Source organism: Thermobia domestica, chromosome 1 (genome assembly GCF_964235325.1).
Source record: "Thermobia domestica chromosome 1, izTheDome1.hap1.1, whole genome shotgun sequence".
Lineage (NCBI taxonomy): Eukaryota > Metazoa > Arthropoda > Insecta > Zygentoma > Lepismatidae > Thermobia > Thermobia domestica.
Window position 1 is genome coordinate 28,551,713 of NC_137454.1, and position 20,373 is coordinate 28,572,085.

General features: G+C 37.3%; 2 protein-coding genes across 4 annotated transcripts in view; both read left to right on the top strand.

Annotated features, from left to right (window-relative positions):
* LOC145684022 (uncharacterized) overlaps positions 1 to 20,373 on the top strand; it is a 155,030-nt gene that overhangs the window by 15,503 nt on the left and 119,154 nt on the right. The window lies entirely within an intron of this gene.
* On the top strand, positions 5,530 to 14,625 carry LOC145684006 (uncharacterized). Its single transcript, XM_081755795.1, has 2 exons — positions 5,530 to 5,692; positions 11,904 to 14,625. The coding sequence occupies exon 2, from the start codon at positions 11,941 to 11,943 to the stop codon at positions 14,332 to 14,334; it is 2,394 nt and encodes a 797-aa protein (XP_081611921.1). The 5' UTR covers positions 5,530 to 5,692; positions 11,904 to 11,940; the 3' UTR covers positions 14,335 to 14,625.

Sequence of the window (20,373 nt, forward strand, 5' to 3'; positions counted from 1 at the left end):
TTGCGAACCTCCCGCATGCGAATCGAGAAGTTCTGGGAAACCAGTCTACAGATATCTTGATGGACAACTGTGCAGCCATCCGCAAATCTTGCAGTATACGCGGAACTCAAGCAAACATTTTCTCTTTCAGGAATCCCCATAGGAAAAAATCGCCGGGGTTCAAGTCAGGACTGTTGGGTGGCCAGGATAATCTGCAATCAAAGAGTGTTGGAAATCGATTTGACACTACTCGATCCTGGAACTTGAAATGGAGATAACTGAGTACTTCTGTAATCATGTGAGGTCTAGCTCCGTCCCGTTGGAACCACTGTCGATGTAATAGGGACCTTTTCTGTCGCATGTCAGCAAGAGAAAAGGTCGCCAAAATTTCTTAGTAATTTTCATCAGTGACGTGTCCATGGAAAAAGGAACCAGTAAACCCGTTGGTTGACAGTGGATACCACAATAACAGTTCGGATCAACGATTTCTGAAGGCTGGTTTCCTCGATCACGTGTTGATTTTGCAGTCCACAGAAACGGACATTTTGTCTGTTTACGTCTCTCGTAAGGCGGAAGTACGCTTTACCTGTTATCCACAGTTTATCCAACACATCAGGATTTTCTTCTACGTGACTATGGAATTCACGTTCGAACGTCTCCCTCGTAACAAGGTTAGGGTTTGTTAACCTCTGGAATACATGAATTTTGTAGGGGAACAGCTGCAGATCTTGCCGAAGAAAACTTCAGGTGCTGGTCAACGAGATATTATTTTCCATATACAAACGTTTCAACGATTTCTTCGTTGGAGAGTCCACAACACTGAGACAAATGGCCTCGATGTTTCCAGGTGTGTAAACGTGGAGCTTGCTCCGGCCTTTTTTTCTTTCCTGTCGCGTTTCCCATGGCACTGAGTTGCTTCAGAAACCTTTTGATTGCAGTTTTATCCGGAGTAAATGCCCACTTATACTCCTTCCGGAACATTCCCTACACGGTAGTGGGCGATTTCGTTTCAAGATACCGCTCTACAACACGTGATTTCTGTTTCGTCGCCATTTTGGGCGGCGCCATTTTGAAGTACGTATAGCTTTCAAGAATTGTCAGATGTCAAAACAAACTTTGAGGTCCAGTGTACATGACAATATCACTAACAGTGCTCCATCACATTTCATTTGGTCACAGTAATAAAATGAAAAAGATACTAATTGACTGAAACATCCTGCACATTCTTGGAACGCATAGTTGATTGCAGAAAATCACTTTACTCTATCAATTACACCATTTTCATTCTTTAGCGATCAAAATTGGAAGTGGTTAATTCCTGCCACTTCCGGTTTGAGTAAAGGTTTAAGAGAGAATATAGTAACAAATCGTAGAACGCTAAATCGATTAAAAAAAAAAAAAAAAACTTCTCGTTATCTAGTAATTCCTGAGATTTATGTGTTCGGACGAACAGCCAGATTTTTTGTTCCGAACAAACGAGGACACATTTTTTTTTTGTCTCCTGGACGACGATCATGCATAAATATATAAATCGATCACGTGAGCAACGAATATCTGAATATTTTTAACATCACTATTAATTGTCTTGTTTTGTGTTCAAATATTACTTACGTTGTTCTGTAAGTTTCTCTGAATAAATAAACTCATCGGAGCCTGTAAACATAAACTTATGGTCCTTCTTCGCAGAAGTTGGAAGCGTCACGTAACGAAAAACATGAAAAAATCTCAATTATAACTGCTAAGATAATGATCACAAACTAAAACGAAGATTTTGCTTTAGGTTGACTCAAACCGTTACGGAATGTGCCCTATGTGAACGACTTAACAAAAGTATTTGGTGTTTCATTAGTTTCTGCAAACAAGTTGATATTGGTTTGCGCTACACTGTTAACCAGTGTATTATTTGCAAGCGTACTAGTACGATGAAAGGTGTTAGTATTCCTTAATATAAATTTTTGAGAAGAGAGGAATTTTTAAAGCTATCACTTTAGTGCAAGAATATAAAACTTTTGCCGGTACTTGAAATATATTTAATTAGAATACTTGAAATGTGTAAAAGATATTTCCATTTTGAGAGAACGTGATCAAAAGTTAAGTCAGGGAAAGTCTAATAGGGAGATTTTTTTTTTTTTTTGACGTTTTCTATACAAATAAATCCTTGCTGTTTACTAAACTTGCTTAGAAGAGAAGAATAATTGCTATGCAATATGTTTTATTTCTGTTATTTCTCGTTCATGAACTCCTCTCTTCGCGAACAAATCGGTTTATGAACAAGTTAGGTAAACAATTTGTTCGTCAGCTCACGAGCAATATTTTGGAGCACAAATGCTCACAGTGCTTTCACGCATTGCTTGGCCCATAGTACTGTGCTCAAATACTTTACTTTCCGAATTTCATTGCACTCGACGTGTTATTTTATTCCTCATTATCGCTTCTAGCAGTGGCGTAACTAAAGGCTTGGGGGCCCTCCTGCAGACAGCGTGGAGTGGGGCCCCTTCCCTACTTTCCACTTCAGGATTTGGGGGTGCTGATGGCTTGCCCCCCCGCAATGCGGGGTCTGCGGGGCTCTTATTTACGCCCCTGGCTCCTAGGGAAGAAGAAAAGTGGTAAATTAGTAATGATATCTTATTTGTCTTTAATTAAAGGTAATCTTATTTTCATTCTATGTTCCTCATTACATAGAAACACTTTTCAGGCTTCAAAGCTCCTTTTTATGTTTTCTTGAAGGCATTTGTTTTAAAGTCGCAGTGTTTATTAAATAAACTTCTTGTAACCCAAAGTTGGCTGCGAGTGAATCAACGGTGCTTTATTTTGTGACATTTTGGTTCTATGTGAATGAACAGTTTAAATAAACAAATATATACATATTTAAAACCATTTGACGTTATTCAGAGACCTCGTATACAATTCTCTGATCTCTGGATAACACCACTCTTCAGATCCAAAATGCTACAAAATTGATCACTGTTCGTTATGTTATCTTTCACGGAAAATGTTAAATTGAAGACGTAAGCTTTTACTTATTCTAAAGGAGTGGAGATAATGATTGATTGATGACGGCTTTGAGTTCCACATTATGCCCTAACTACAAGAAGAAAATATGAGCAAGAAGCACAAACAAGATATCAACAAACAGGTACGGGTCTCAAAATTATTTATTTTTAATTATTTCAGTTATTTTGGGACATTTAAATGTATTAATGAAAGAGAAAATAATTATTATAATATTGTTAAATGACATTGTTCAATCTGATACATAACAAACAGAGTTTTAAAATTTTTAAACGACTTCTTGAATATTTTCTTGCCCACACACATTGTGAAAATTGGAAATCCCTTAAGGAAAGATTAGGCTTACGAGAAAAAAAATATATTATTTAATTAGTAAATCCCTATATAATGAAGTGAAATCAGTTCGATTCAACTTGAAAAAAAAAATACTTGCAGAGCCTTCTAAGATTCATACGACGTACATGTCTTGACATGAGCTATTCCTTGTGTAGAAGCCTTTATTTTCTCTCAAAAAATCAGCTCGAAGTGTGGAGTGACATCAATTCTAAAAACAATATACAAGGGCTGTTAATTTAATTTCCAGATTGTGTTTTCTCAAAAATTATTAATTGTAGCTTGGAATTCCCATCGCAGTTACATATGACAACATCTCATAATGACGTCACAGTGTTATCGCTCTCAGGAGCCCAGGCAGTATTGACTGCGCCGTGATTGGTATATCGCGTGAATCGTTTAGGATTGTGAAGTGGGTGTTAAAGAGGAAAAGTGAATGTGTATTAAATTTCGTTTTTTACTAGGGAAAATGATTACAAAGGAATAATAAATGTTTCAAGTAGCATTGAATTATACATCAATGCGCCGCGCAAAAACCTTTCAGTGACTAGAAATGTCTAAGCTGGAAGAATGGCCGCAAAACTTCATCCTCGGCCTGATCGTTCGTCCGTGGACCGGAATGAAAAAAATATCACCCAAGTCAGTGCACTTTTGAGGTCCGATCGACGACTGCCTGTTCGTGAAAATGTGGTGGAGTTTATAATCATTTTCATCGATTCATGTTACCAAATCTTACGCGAAGAGCTAGTGCTACAGCCTGTTTCGACGAAATTCGTGCCGTGAACTCTTACATAGGAGGAAAATCATGTCATCACCAGATGGGAACTGGAGGAAACAGCCTCAAACGATCCGACTTTCCTTGAAAGTATCATCATAGGCGATGATTCATAGTTTTACAGGTATGAAATCAAGAGCAAGGTAATGTTGTCTTAATGGAAGTGACTTGGATCCCTGAGGCATAATAAGGCCAGGCAAATCCAGTTCCGTACGATACTGATTGTGTGTATTTTCTCGACATATTCGTGGTCGTAAATTATAAATTTGTATCATGTGCCAAACTATCAGAGGTCTACACAGCTGGGTTACAACTGTTACACAAACGGCTGGACAAGTGAGTAGACAGCAACTTTGCATCATCATGACAATGTTCCTTGTCACACTTCAGGAATGGTCTCCAACTTCTTGGCCAAATAAAACATTCCCGTAGTGCACCACCTCCTACATGGGTTACAGACTTTCATTTCTGAGAAGAATTAGTTGTTACAATCTTCCTCTCAAATAAGGTAAAAGAGCTTCCTATGCGACAATTCGCTTCAATAAACGATCGTACAGTTCATGCGAAGAGCTGAATGGAAGATAATTACAAAGGTGAATATATTCGTCATAATTAAGAACACTTTACCACGTCCCTGCAACGTAACAGTCTCACGTTTCTTTACTATATTAGTATACAATCAATTAAAAAATACAGACTTCTCGAACTCAAGAGGGGCAATTGCTCCCTGCCCTCTCCAAATGACGCCACTGCTTTGACGCAATATTGAAAAGATAATACTTTTGGCATAAAAGTCACTCAACTCTCCAATTAGATTTCGTTGAAACAGTACCCTCAACAAGTTCTTATTTCATATTTCATAAATGGTACAGTGGTATCGTTTCAGATTTTGCTTTGGGGGGGGGGGGAGGGAAAGACTCTCCGAAAAACTAAAAGTTCTACGTTTTGCATTGGTATATTATTAGTCATTAGCCTACTATAATGATGACGATTAAAACTATGTAGACCTGTATCTTAAACTCAGGTTAAACAATTTCCAATCCACCCTGCAACCCCAAAAGACACCCTTGCCATGCAAAGTATCATTAGGCATTCTTTTAGAAAAAGTACATAATTTTATCAATATACAAATATCATTATATGTGGATAAATACATAGAATAATGAACAAATCCCACGTAACATGAATGGATTTCATTCAGAGTTGAAGCTTGAGTAGGATTCCTAATGCTATGGACTAACATTTTCTTTTAAACGTAATATAATATGAAGTTATAAGAGTAATTTTATTTTTATTTAATCACTTTTCTTCCCAGTTGTTAACTATTTCGTGCAATCACTTTTAATAAAATAATATATTATTTATTAAGAAGTATTGTTGACGAGTAGAGTATATGTTTTAGACGTTGCCCAGTAACACTTCACTTTTTATTATTGTGCTACTTTTTTATGAGAAGTTTCTCGCTTTGGGATTTAGTGCTGGAATTAACGCTTTAGAACATTAATGGGATGAGAGAATATTGAAATTGGATTATTCTTGTACAGGTCGTTAGGATTAAAGTATAAATCAACGTGATCTTCGAAAGGACTGTGGGTAAGGTTAATTTTTAATGTGCTGGTAAACGTAGGCATTACTCAGTATATGTATTGACAGGGTTACCAAATTTCGTGAAGTTAAAAAGAGGATATCGGACAAAAGGATATTTATTTACAAAATGTGAACAGGCGTAAACGCCTTTTTATCTTTATAAACTGAGTTACACAACTTTGAACAACTAAATAATGAGACTGATATTGAACGAAATAGAAACTAGACACTTAAATGGTAACTCTTTCTTTCTTTCTTTTTCAAGTGAAAGTAAATTTCCTCCTAAATCGATGCAACGACTGGAGCGACCTTTGCATATACATTTGCGCTATATCCCGAAGAGCTGAAGGCACCGGTCCTTCGGATGTTTTGAATACCGTCAGAGTCGCTCTTTCAACGGTAACTTAAGTTTTGGGAAAAAATATGATGGTTACAGATGAATAAATCGGGCGAATATTAATGATGGCTGAACACACAGACTTGCTTTCGGGTCGAAAGTTCCTGTCAACTATTGGTCAGTGAACGAGCACATTTTGCCATGAAGCAAGAACCAAGTTGCTGTAGGTTCTCCGGCCGCTTATGTCGAATTCTTTTTCATCATCATCATCATAAGTATTCTGCCATTTTGACACGTCACTTGCTGCAACTGAGAAGCTTCCATGCTCTATGGTATTCCGCTAACCTCTTCAAGTGCGATTTCTCTATTTTGATATCGTCCATTAATTGTAGTCTTCTTCGCCCTCTCCCTCTCTTTCCTGCCACCATACCCTCTAAAATGTCCTTCATGATACAGTTCGTTCTTAGCCCATGTCCCAACCAGTTTCTCTTTCTCTTCATAATAATATCTAAAACTGTTTTGTTTTTCTCGTCCACCATTTCTAACACTCACTCATTCGTTTTTCGCTCCAGCCACCAAAATCTTTCCATGCTTCTCCACATCCACATTTCGAAAGCTGTCAGTCGTTTTCCATGATTTTTGTGTAATATCCAAGTTTCTGACTCATACAACACAATACTCCACACAAAGCATTTTATAAATCTTTTTCTTAACTCTTTATTCAAGGTCTCACAAAATAGTTTTTTCTTCCTCCTAAAGGCTTTTTTCGCTATTGCTATCCTTGCTTTTATTTCACGTTCGCAATTTATATCATCACTAATAATGCTACCCAGGTATCGAAAATTAGTTAGCTGCTCTATTTTATCCCCTCTTACTTCTATACTTGACACCGACCGCTTCGTTCCAATCACCATGGCTTTTGTCTTTCTAACATTTATTTTCATCCCATATTCTTCACAGTCCTTCTTTTTCCATAGACGTTGTAAAACATTCCCGTTAGAAAAAATGCAGCGACTGAATTTGGTCCTCAGGGAGAAATTCATGGTGAAGAATTTCTTTGCTGTCGAAAGAACACAACAACACTGTCTTCACTTTCGACTTTTGGAACGAACTTTTTCCCTTTTTGGTGATACTAGTGACTTCTATTCAGCACTTTTACGTCTTGTTGATTCGTTAGCGACAACACCATGTTCCGTCTTCCACAACAATGGAATTCACGGAACTTCTATTCTTACGACTAGTTACCACGATATCCCTTACATAATACACACGATCACATTTTACAATCAAATAAAGAATAAGGCATAAATCCCAACATTTTCCGTACATAAATCTTACACTAAGATGTGACGATCAAACTCATTTGACAGCAGCCAGCCTTACAATCACACATCGATGGTCTGTAATAAGTTGTCTCACTTTCGTGGTGAGATCTTTTTGACGCCCTGAAATTGGGCAACCAACTTGCTTTGTCTTCCACTGATTCCACGCCACTTTTAAATATCTTGTGCTAACTGAATATTTGTGCGCAGGACAAACAAATGCTCCACATACACTTATTGCATCAATTCCAGGTCTTGGTCCCATTTTTACACACTCGCTGCTCCATGACACTACCGTCACAACGGTCTTCCACTACTGAGTCAATATGACGTCATAGTTCCCGTCATGCTTATCGTGCAGTGATGCAGTGTTGCCAGTTTGTAGACAAATGTTACATATTGCGTTGGCATTCAATCATTTGATTCTAACATTTCTACAATAAAATCAGTTTCATTATTTAATTGCCAGACTATGTTTTAAACAACAAACGTCAATTTCCGTTACATGCAGCCACTGATGTTATTAATTAGCAAATTATAGTTATGTCTTTCCTGCGCCGCATTAGCAGGTGACCGTCTTCCGAACCTTGTTCAACTATTACACAATTCTTTTTGTAGTCGATAGTTACAATTATGCGCAATCAACTTTCAATGTATTTTGAATCTAGAAAACTGGGACAATTTCACTGTGAAAGAAAATCATCCCATACTCTTATTTTACTATTATAAATATTCCGAGGAGAAGAGGACATTTGGTAACCCTGCATAGTGACATGATAAGAAGCGAATGGAAGTTTACTTACACGAATAAATGTAATGTTATGCATTTGTAGTCTTGGTTAAATGTTTTTACTTTCGGGTGCCTACAGTATTCGTTTTCTGTAATTGATTAACCATTACTGATTCATAGGAAGTAGTTCAACGTAGCAGACTCTGTTCATTGTAATCTCACAGTTGAAACAGGTGTAAATCTTCACTAATGTTTGGATTATGAATTACCGGTATGTGGTAAATTATTGTCTGTGATCTATTGCGATTCCATGTATCCAAGTAGTATGTTCATGGTTTCAGTGCTATGATTATGGGTCCTGTTGCGGTGAAGATACATAACGTAGACTGGAAATAATAATAATAATAATAATAATAATAATAATAATAATAATAATAATAATAATAATAATAATAATAATAATAATAAAATTCTGACAAAAAATAATCTTGGAACTGGGTGGGACTAGAGGGAGGTTCACACTCGTAAAGAAAGCTTTAGGGTCAAGTATGAAGTTTAGAAGGAAAATAATTCTAAAGCCTATGACAAGCATCTTGGCATTTTAGCTAAACGAATAAAACGCAAGCTGTGACGCGACGTTGCCGAATGCTAAAGGGTGTGGCTATAACTAAGCAGACGAACTACAGCGCGATCAGGTGGCAGAGGATAGACGTGTATGTGTACAAAATGAACGTGGCAATACCGCTGGCCTCTCATTTGCTAACAGCCTTTAAAGGGAACTTGGAGCGGCGCCTTCAAATGCCAAGATGTTTGTCACGCTGTTTAGTATACTATTGAACTAGATTGAAAAAGAGAGTTACTGCATTTTCTATATAGAACATTAGTTTATTAACTTAACTCAAATTACTTATTATATTCTTGTAGTTTTCCCTTCACTTTTCCCCTCTCAAGTTACGAAACCTGATAAGTAGTCGATTTTCTTTCTCCTATGCTTGTGGTGTCAAGGGAAAGAGCTACAACAGCCCCACATTATCTCGACCTTACCCGAATCTGATTAGCTCCTACTTATGTAACCTATAGATTTTGAATTTTAAAGGAGAATATATGAAGAAGTACAGTATGTTTATATATTCCTTGTCTGTGATGCAGAGTTTTCCGTGAGGCACTTGCAGATAGCTTGAATGAAGGGCTTAAAAATGAAATGTCACAAATAATTGGATTTTGAAGCGATGCATTAAATACACATAATCCTTCCGGGGGAGGTTTGGCTTGTCCTATTTCCCAAATGGGCGACCTATCTTGTGATTTGATCCGGGGTGTACGTGGCAGCTCAACATGGTATTTTTGAGTAATTGAGGTAGGCAGAACAGAGGTTTATTTAGTCTTCCATTATTTCCAAGGACTCCCAGAAATGTGTTGCACATTCTGGTAGGTTGTGATACCTTGAGATGCTCTGGCTAAAAGGGTATGACTTAACGCTTCGGCGCCGACAGTGGAGATGCAGATGGACTCTTATTTGCTAAAGGAGATTCCTTCACCTGTAAATATAATTGGTAGATAAATCTCGGTTCATTGAACTAATGGCCATATCCTATTCCCTTCTTCGGAAGGGTTCATTATGTATTGCGGGCACTTCTTCGACCGAGCATACCACTACTTTCCTTTGTAACTACAGCCCAGGTTATAGAGATAGCAACAACCCAGAGGAGAGCAATCGCTCTTCCTACGACGAAAAAAGAAGTGAAATAGACTGTTCCGCAAAGATATATTGTCCAAAGACAGTTTCTATTCCTTTTTCTAACGTAGCTAGAATTTTCTAGCCTAAAGACAGGCTTTCCTGCTACTCTTGACATATTGTTATTACGGATCAGTCTGCTAATGATTCAGTTCTGACAGATTACAGAACAACACCACTAACTCGCTGATTGTCTTAAACAAGTATTTAAACTACTCATATAAGACAGGACTCTAATTTTATTGGTTGGTTTTCAATTGACGTTATATACACTAACAACAGTCGAGTGCGATTTGAAAATCTCTTGGTGTGACTACTCTGTCATTGTATGAGGAATAGTTACTACATACAAAGAATACGGGTTGTCTAATTGAAGTTTGGTGTGAAGTAATGAACTGGTAACGCGCTGTTGCCAAATCTAGTGAGAGAACTTTGTTTTTAAAGGACGAATATTATGGCATGTTGACAAGGTTGTCGTCTCACTACTGTGGCAGAGTTGCTGGAAGCGGATTGGTAGGCTTGAGAGTAGCGCTCAAAATCAAACGTCAATTCGGAAGCCGTGCACAAAAGCTCATTTTCTCTTTGGCTGTGAAAGGTATCTTGCTGGGTTAAGGGGTGGATTAGTGACGATTAAGAGGATGACTCAGAAGTTCTTCATGGTTGAATATGTTAATTTCTCTCATATATTCTATAGGTTACGTTCTTAAGTACAGCTATAGACAAAAGAGTATTTTCCCTATAAACTCTAATACAACATACTTCATTTTGTCACAGAGTACATTATATGAGGGTTACCGCAAAAGTATTGGCAATCATTATTTACGGAAATGGGAACGAAGCTAGATATTCTTAAATATGCAAATAAAAGGACAGTACATATCTAAACGTTACATACAGAAAGTTAAATGAATATACATGTCCCTACTAGGATATAACACGAGAAAAAGAAGTACAAGAAATAGTTTGTTTCATACGTGTTTTACTTCAAATTATAACATAACATTACAAGTACAATTATTATTATGCGTAAATCCAAGAAACGCATACCAGAGCCATGTAGAGTTCTTGGATGTAGTCTCCCAAAGAATGCACCACACCACCGGCAGCGATGTGGAAGGCGTCACCATAAGCGAATCTTTTGATTTTACAGCTCTCTGCTGTGGCAATGTCTTGACATATACGAAAGTGTATTCCACGCAATTAAGACTTTTCATCTTTATATGTTTGACAGAAATTCTCCATATTATCCATAAGGCTTACAGGAAGTCAGGCTCACCAAAAAGTGCTAACTGAATTCAGATTTCTTCGTAATAACAGAAAATATGACAAACGGACTATTATATATAAAAAAAATATCTGATTAGCTTTCAATGCTATTTTCCTATAACGATAGATCACTGGTGATGTACCCTGTATATTAGTTTTTATATCATAAGGAAAATATCGTAGACTGGAAATGCCTCTATGTGTGATACTGACAATATTTTGCGTTCTTCACCTGATCTTTCTTATATAGTTAGTCTCTCACACAATTCAAACACCTCGTATAGGTATCTTACTGAACCACCCAATCTTTTTCTTCCATTTAAGGTTAAATATCAACAGACATTTTAAATAAAAAGTTCAAATTCCAAATTTGACGACTCTAACCTTAAAGAATTCTGATGGACATCTCATTGTAAAAATTGCAAACCCCATTTTACCCCTTTCACATGAATTATTTGTCTTCTAGGTCAACTATCACAAAACGCTGAAATACGTGTTTAACTGTTTATTGTAAATGAAAACTTGAAGTATGTACCAGTACCAAATTTCATGTCTAACCTCAAGGGATTCCGAGATGTGGACTTTTTATTATAATAATGACACCATTCTCCCTTTCCACATTATAATTTTATTTAGTGGTACCTTATGTCTCAAATCCTATCTACTGTCCAAATTTCAAGTTCAACTTATAGCTTAAACAGTTGTTCAGTCAGTCAGGACATCTTATTTTATATAATTTATAGAAATATTAGTAGTATTTGCAACATTTTATTAATTAATGTAAAATAAATATTAGTAAAATACATACTCTTAATGATTCATTACAGGTGGACATTTTGTTGATTACTAGAAAGCAACCATACAATGGACCAGGAGGTTGTTAGAAAGGATAGCGCTGAGCTTGCAAGGGAGCAACAGAAAAGAGGTTTTAAAAAAGAAACAAGTTTACAGGTGTGCAAAGATGATAGTCGAGGAACGGGTGACTACGTATCCTATCCTGCAACGTATGGAACTGAAAAGAAAGTTTCTTTCATAGCAGTCTGTGATTGTGACACTTGCCAAGGTAGACTATCATCCGAAAGAAACGAAAATACTCAAAATGCATCTTCCTCGAATGTTCATGCTCATTCTTATAAAACGAATGATCATCAGGAGAATAGCAAACCTTACAAGGATCAAACTCGCCATCATGCCAAGTACCAAAATCGTGTCATTGAAGATTTGGGATACCCACCACAGAAAGTACGTGTACCTCCCGCATCCTGTCGTACCGCAGAACGAGATGTCTGTTGCAATGCTCAAGATTGTATAAAACGATTGAAAGCGAAAGAGGTGGAAAATTCACAAATCCCCTCTCCACATGCACAGGGAGACTATGAATGTAGCCAGGCATATGTCAATCACCCAGTTGAAGACAAGTATGTGCAAGAACAAACTAAGAGTGATTATGTAGTCGAGAATCAAGGAGCAAACATGAGATCACATATTCCTGAAGATGCACCTACTGACACTGAGGTTTGCCATCCCTGTGATAATTGCATAAAGACAGAACCCAAGGCACACGCATGTGCTCATGAAGATGAATGTCCAAGGCCAGTGGTAGAAGCCGAGTGTGAACATGATCGTTATCACAAACACAAAGAATTAAACAGAGTAAAATATGGAGGAGTACCTCACAACGTTTGCAAAAGCCCTGCAAGGCTTGACGTGTTGGAAGATGCTCGTGATTGTCCAGATACTTCACATGTTTGTAGTCCAAGATATACCTATGAGTGCAAAGCACACGAATATCACGATATTAGAAAAGAATGCTCGAGTTCTGTGTCTTCTGTCTGCTCAGTCTGCAACCCGGAGGAGAAGGAACGACCTACCAAGGGCGTAGAATCTAGACCGAAGTGTGATGAGGTGTACGAGAATGATAATATGCAATGCAGCTGCAAAATACACTGTCCTGTATTTAAATCTAAATTGTCTGCAATGACAACAATACGGAGGGATAACAAAAAACAAGCGAATAGCAGGCTTCCAAATAGGCGATACAGCTCAGTAATTACAGGAAGAGAACTAAATCGTGGCTCGAGATCCCCTCATAATGAAATGCCCTATGCTCCTCCATCGAATCTTAATATACCATCCACTACAAACGCAAAAACTGTTAAACGGAAAAGTAAATGTAAGCACTTCACAGAGAGACAAATATCTCAATGCAGATTTCATGAGAAAGACACTGCGGCTAGGAGAGAAAATGACAGTCATCAAAATGCGGCAAAATATGAATGCGAACCTTTAGACAAGCCTAATGATAATGTAGCGCATTTCTGTGGTGATTATGAACATAATAATCCTCCTCTTTCTCACAATCATGAAGCTCATCTTTGTCCAGTACATGATTCCCACTTACCGCAGTGTCAACAATCAAGACCACTGTTCCCTTCGGAAGAAGAAGCAAAATATGCTCATGAAGGCAGCAGAGGAGGAGGAATGGTAATGAGTGCCCCTGAATCCGTCAAGAGAAACACATCAAACATGTATGCTCATAAGAGTGAACCCAGGAATAGAGCTATTCAAAATGTACCCATTAGTTACCACCCTGACGAAGATTTAGGCGAAGATCCGAAGGGAGCATGTCCTGAGAGAACAGTACCACCTAAGGTAGTTGAGACTCAAGAGTGTGTCCCACACCACTGTCCAGCACATCCTGAGAAAATGGTACCGCCTAAGGTAGTTGAGATTCGAGAATGTGTCGCAGAGACTCATTGTGGGCACACAGAGACCCACTGCGTGCAACCAACTCCCGTTATTGAATCTAAAATGGAAGCCGGAGGAGATGCCTGTGGACACAAACCAACTAAGTATGCTAATGAAATTGCTGATGGAAATAAGAATACAAGCCCCCCAGTGACGTATGAAGGAAATTACCCCCAAGAGATGACACCAAGGAAGCAGCAGGGTTTGATAGCTCAGAAATCTGATATAATTAACAAAAGTCAGCCTGAAAATCGTCCAATGACTCGATCAGACACTCAACCAGTTCAACACAAGTTCCAACCTTCGGGACGACGAAGAATCCGATCAAGAATATGCGAACCAAATGATTACAATGAACCTTTAGAAGAAGTCCCAATGATAATAAGCACATCCATTGTTGAGACAAGACCAATCAGTACTCGTAAACCGCACCCCAATGAAAAAGTTCCTGGGATAGAATATCGACATATTAATGAAATCCGACGCGCTGAGAAAGGAGATGCGAACTGAAACCATGATTTTCTGTCCATGGTTTCCTTATTTGATTTTCTTTTTTTTTAAAAAAACATATTTTTTAAATAATATTTTGTACACATTATACATAAATTGTGAGTGGTGAAAAAACATTTACACAGTTAAAAAGAATAGAATAGTTCGAGAACTTGTAAATTTGGCATAGTAAAAAAAAGTGCCATATAGGCTGTATTTAAAATACAATGTTGGTAAATTTCTCTTTCTGTGACAATGTGAGTTGTATAATGTTTCTAAATTAGAAAATAAATATTGGATAATTTCAAGGAATATTTAAATCTTTTTGATTAAGTTCAATACGTATCCACAATAGCTTCTTTATTTATTAGCAGACGTTTTAATAATAAGTTTAAAAAGGTCTATAGTCAACAGCAAACTTTAGGGACTAACGAATACGAAATTATAAACGAAATCAGACATCATATGCGTTTTGGGACAAAGTTGGAACGATTTTCTCAGACTTCTCTGACAATTTTGGTCATATTTCATACACACATATTTAGTTAACAACCCTATATGTATACATGGAACAATTTGTTAAGAATAATAAAAAGAAATACAATAATGAAAATTACAGTGAGTATCTAAATTCGCAATGTCAACTTGTTAAGGTTAGTTAAACAAAAGTTATAACCCATAGAATTAGTCCAAGTATAACATCACTGTCGGTGATTTCATTGTTGGTGAAAGTTTAGCTATAGAACCACACCGATATAATGGCAATCATAGACACACATCTTGGGTCGAAACTTTAACTAAACCCAGTGGCAACTGTTGGGTGTAAAAGCTTGAGGATTCAGCGATTTGTCATTAGCATAAAGAGGGATTTGTTCTTAAATACACAAGAGTTAAATATCACTACATGCTCATATATATTCTGCTTTATCTAACTAGTCATTAGGTGGGTACCACAAGTAAAGTAAACAAGTTAAAATTCTACTACGTGTTTTCAATTTATTTTAAATACATAAACAAACATGATCTTACATTAATAAACTATAATTTAAATAGCCCAAATTACCATAATAAATTACTATGTAAGCAATATATTTATATAGCCAACCAGTTTCATACCTAATAGGTATTGAGTAAATAATCGAGGAAATTTTTCTTACGGAAATCGATCTGGATAAAATGAGCGCTTGGTATTGTTTAAGATGAGATAATGTTTACAATTATTACTTCAGTACAAAAAACGATGCAGACTCTCTGAAAGCTTTCTGTTGTTAGTCCCATACGAAATGGTCTAAGAAAAAAATAACGGAAATAATTAGATAAAACAATTTGCTATATAAAAGACTAATGTTTCAATGCTAAAATTTATAGTAATGATACGTTTTCTATGGCAGTGATCGCCAAACCGTCTATCACGAGCTACTACTAGCTCCCGGGGACATTTTCGGTAGAGCGCGTTAACGCTCCGCTTGGCTAACCTTGATTTCGCCACTGAGCTGATGCTAACGACAAGGGACGTTGACGACGACAACTGCTTTTTTCTTCCGCGCAACTGTCATTGCTAACCTAATTTCACAGTTGATTTTATACGCGTGGGGTTGTGCACGTTATGTTTATCGTGTGTATATTAGAAATTTGCTAACTTGGATAGTTTGGTTTTATATTTACCAGAAATGTTCTGTAAGTTTATAGGCAATAAACAAATGAAATATTTTTAAAAAAAGAAGTTGTTAGTTCTTTCGGTTGGTAGCTCACAGTAAGATTTGAAAACGGTGCGGTAGCTCAGATTCTTCGTAAGTTGGCGACCACTTCTCTACGGAGATATTAACTGAGGTTACTTTACAGACTAATTCATGTGAAGGACTGAAATGAAAAATTGATTGAACCTCGGTAGGATGGTCAGGTAACGAGTGGCGTTATACTCATACGCTAGGCTTACACTGTCACTTCTAATACGAAATGGTGTCAAATAGGTCGTGAATGATATGAAATATAATCTTACACAATTCTGCATGGGATGTATCACTTAGTTCCATGAAAGGGAATCTACACAGATTTGCGTGTCGAAAATGGACCACAGATGTTCAATTATGTTGAGGTCTGAAGATTGGGTAGGAACTTAACCCCAATACTCGTAAAACTACGCCACAGCAGCTTCTTGAACTGTGTGAATGGGCGCACTATCATCCTGGATCTGTAATATAACGTTATTGCCCGAAAACAATCTGGACATATGGGTAGGAACTTCACCCCAATACTCGTAAAACTACGCCACAGCAGCTTCTTGAACTGTGTGAATGGGCGCACTATCATCCTGGACCTGTAATATAACGTTATTGCCCGAAAACAATCTGGACCATAGGACGCACATGGTCTTCTAAAATAGTAACATAATCACGGGTAGGGACGCGATCCGTAAGCGTTCGCACAGTCCTGACTGAAAACTAGGATATTGCTTTCCACAGCATCATCAAGTCGACGCTATGCTTCACGGTTGGGTGGAGACATTGGGATCATACTCCTTTTCGGGGGCATCCGCTTGACTAAACACGGTTTGAAATGCTGTGGTTTGAAGTATCGCGAATGAGACTCATACAACAGTATCACATGTTTCCAATTAACAGTGGTCCATGTTGCATATTTGCGGCACCATTGGCGTCGTGTTAAAGCGTGAAGTTTCCTTATGAGCGGTTTTGCACCTGCAACCCAACTCTATAACATATCCATATCGTGTAATTCGCACGTCTGTAGTTTACAAAGAACATAGAGAAATGTAGAATAGGACGAAAAATAAATTCTCATTAGTTATTGAAGGGCACAGGGTAAAAAAACAACAAATTACTAAAAAGTTTTAAATAACAGCAACCATGCAAGAGAAAACAATATAATGATCGTAAAAAAATAGAAATATTAAGGGATCAGAGCCCCTACATGTCGAAAAAGTTACTTTTAAATGTAGGTTCGGCTTTACATCCGCGTAAGGTTCTGCGCGTGCTTCCAACATCATGTACTGGCTGTAAAGAACTCCAGTCAACAACCACAAAGAAGATATCGTCAGTCATCGTGAACGATCATCAAGTAACGAAGATTTATCAAGTCAACAACATTTCTGGATAAAAGGAGCCACAACACCACAGAAGGCATCAATCTTCACCGATTGATTATCACCACCATTCTCTAGGACGCTTGATCTCTGAGTGTTTCGTCGCTAGGATGCCTAGCCCTGGCATTATTCTTACCACTCTTTAAGACGTCTCATCTCTTAGAGTTCCTTTGCTAGGGGCCTGGTCTTTGTAACATCTCACCGTTTTCTAAGACGCCTACTCTTTGAGTTTTATCCTCCTCTCTAGGACGTTCGATCTCTGAGAGATACCTACACACACTCCTTGGCCACAAGAGCCTTGGATCCTGTCACCCCAGGACGCTTGGTTTCTGGGTTCCTACAAACTCACCATCAAGCCACCAAATATCTAAGAGAAACTTATATTTGGACTGTAATTATTATTATCTTTGTATATAAGAAGAATTTATAATAAAATGTGATAGGGGAAGTCTAAAAAATCCCGTGTACCATTTTAGCTCTACCCTAAAAGACATAATTTTACAATATACACTTATCTGGGGACCATACTGTTCAACGTACCCGAACTAAATTTTATATTTAAGAGTCTTCATTCCGGCGAAATTAAAATACCGCTAATTTTACAGTAATTATGTGATATCTTCAAATAGATAAAAGATAATCGAAATGTGGAACAAGAGCGCCCTAGACAATATTATTTTACATGAGAAACCGTTATCACGACTCACTTATCTGCTTTCGATTTCGAGCCATTTTGAAAATCGGCATTTATTTTCGCATTTCTAAACAGCTGAAAACGGAGAGCCAATACGTGACTTGTGATAACGGTACCTCACGCAAAATAATATTGTCTAGGGCGCTCTTGTTCCATATTTCAATTATCTTTTATCTATTTGAAGATAAAACATAATTACTGTAAAATTAGCGGTATTTTAATTTCGACGGGATGAAGACTCTTAAGGTTTTTACAAGAGTTCTTAGGGAACGTTATTGATTTTTTCTACCTTACTTTATATTTCATAAACATTTTCAAAGGTTGTTAATTAGTCAAACAAAGTCGTCTTTCAGAATCCATGATTGAAGTTTCTCTTGCGAACAGCATGAGCAGTGTTGAATTCAGACATTTTCACCCGGGGGGGGGGGGAATGTCAACTCCTCGGGGGGGAGGGTTGTTTTCTGTATTTTTGCAAGAAAGCAGCATATTTAACAATTCCATTCATATCCACATCTTACCTAATATTGAGACTAATTCAGGGTGCGAATTGGCGGGGGGATGCCAGGGATTTCCCCCCTGACAAAAATCTTTCCCACCCTGCAGAAGAAAAATTTTATCCCTGGCAGGGATAACTTTTTTCCCCTCTGGAGTATTTTTAAGTGTACATAAAGATAAGTAGGTCTACTTTGCTTTGCGTAGCTAACCTAAATATTACTTGAGTGAAAATTTATGAAAGATCTCACATCTCAACTGTTTTGTACTTGTTAGTGTATATATATATATATATATATATATATATATATGGGGGGAGGACTGGGTGCGCATATGGATGAAATTCATCCCCCCCCTGGGAAAATTTTTCAATTCGCACACTGGACTAATTGCTGCTAAATATTCAATGAGAGATTATAATTAAAAAAAAAAAACAATCGTTTAATTTTATCTAAAACATTAAATAAAGACTGGCAAAAATATTTTACACTAAACTTTAACTGCTATTTACAGTAACTATTTTTATTATTATTTCCTATATTCAGTAGTTACTGTTTGTTACCAATATAGAAGTTTTTAAAAATATTTAAATTAACTGAAATATTTTTTGTCCCAAAACAAACATACATAGGAATATCTTAACAAAAAGTTATCATCCTTTCTCATACTTCTGATTCTAAATCAAGCATATTAGCCTTGGTTTCTTCACTGCATCAATAGTTTAGTTTACGAAATCTTCAGTAGGATTAGTGCCGTGTCGTGGAAAATCAGCGCTTGGCGCGAGAGTATACGATGGCACCCGTATATATGAGTGAGGTCGACAGACCAGCCGTGAAACATGAGAAAATTTTAAAAAGTAAACTCTGCTTTTCCTTGATTTTGAGCACATTTCATTACTTTTTTCCTTTCATTTTATATATGTGCACGTGTTTCATTCCTGTTTTTCTTTTCTTCTTTTCTTTTCTGTTTTCCTCCCGAATTTTACAGCCCCATTACTTCATTACTTCGGCGCCCGGGGCCGTCGCCCCGCTTGCCCCTCCCCCATGGCACGGCACTGAGCAGGATCTTCATCACCTTCAATAGCAATTTTACTCATATACTACTATCATATTGATAAATTCTCTATAAATCTCTAACCAAGGAGGGATAACTGTTCCTTCCTGATCCCTCTAAATGACGCACTCTGAATCTCACCCTTTAACTGAATTATTTTTAATTAAAGAAAAGTGTGTTTACTTTAACAATTACGTCTGTTACTTCCGATGGGAGAAATGGGATTTAGGCGCTCTATTTCAAATAATGCAAGAACTGTACATTTTCAAGAACTGAAGTCTGCTGACATCACAGATCATATGGAATGATCGAAAGATCTTCCCTATCTTTCCTTTCCTATCTCAATCTGTGCTAGTGCTACCTACTAATATATAATATAGGGCGAGAGTATAGTACCTACTAAAATACAAACCTTTCTTCAACAGTTAACAATTTCATGTTCTGCCAAACTCGGTTATAGAGTTAAGAAATACAAGTTTTACTGACTATTTGGTGTTCTATCTTAGATGTTACATGTTTAATATTTATATAGAATGGCTCTGCGTCATTTATATGTATATTGAGAGATCGAATTTCGTCTGCAAATAATTGGGAAGAAAGCAAATAATTGGGTGAAGTAATTTCTACATTTTGTGACCGAAATTTTTAGAGTTTCTCCGGGGGGGAATGAATTATCTTCGGGGGGGAGATTCCCCCCCTGGCTACCCCCTGAATTCAACCC

Excerpts from the sequence above, each read along its gene's own strand:
- LOC145684006 (XM_081755795.1), top strand. The coding sequence starts at position 11,941 with ATGGACCAGGAGGTTGTTAGAAAGGATAGCGCTGAGCTTGCAAGGGAG.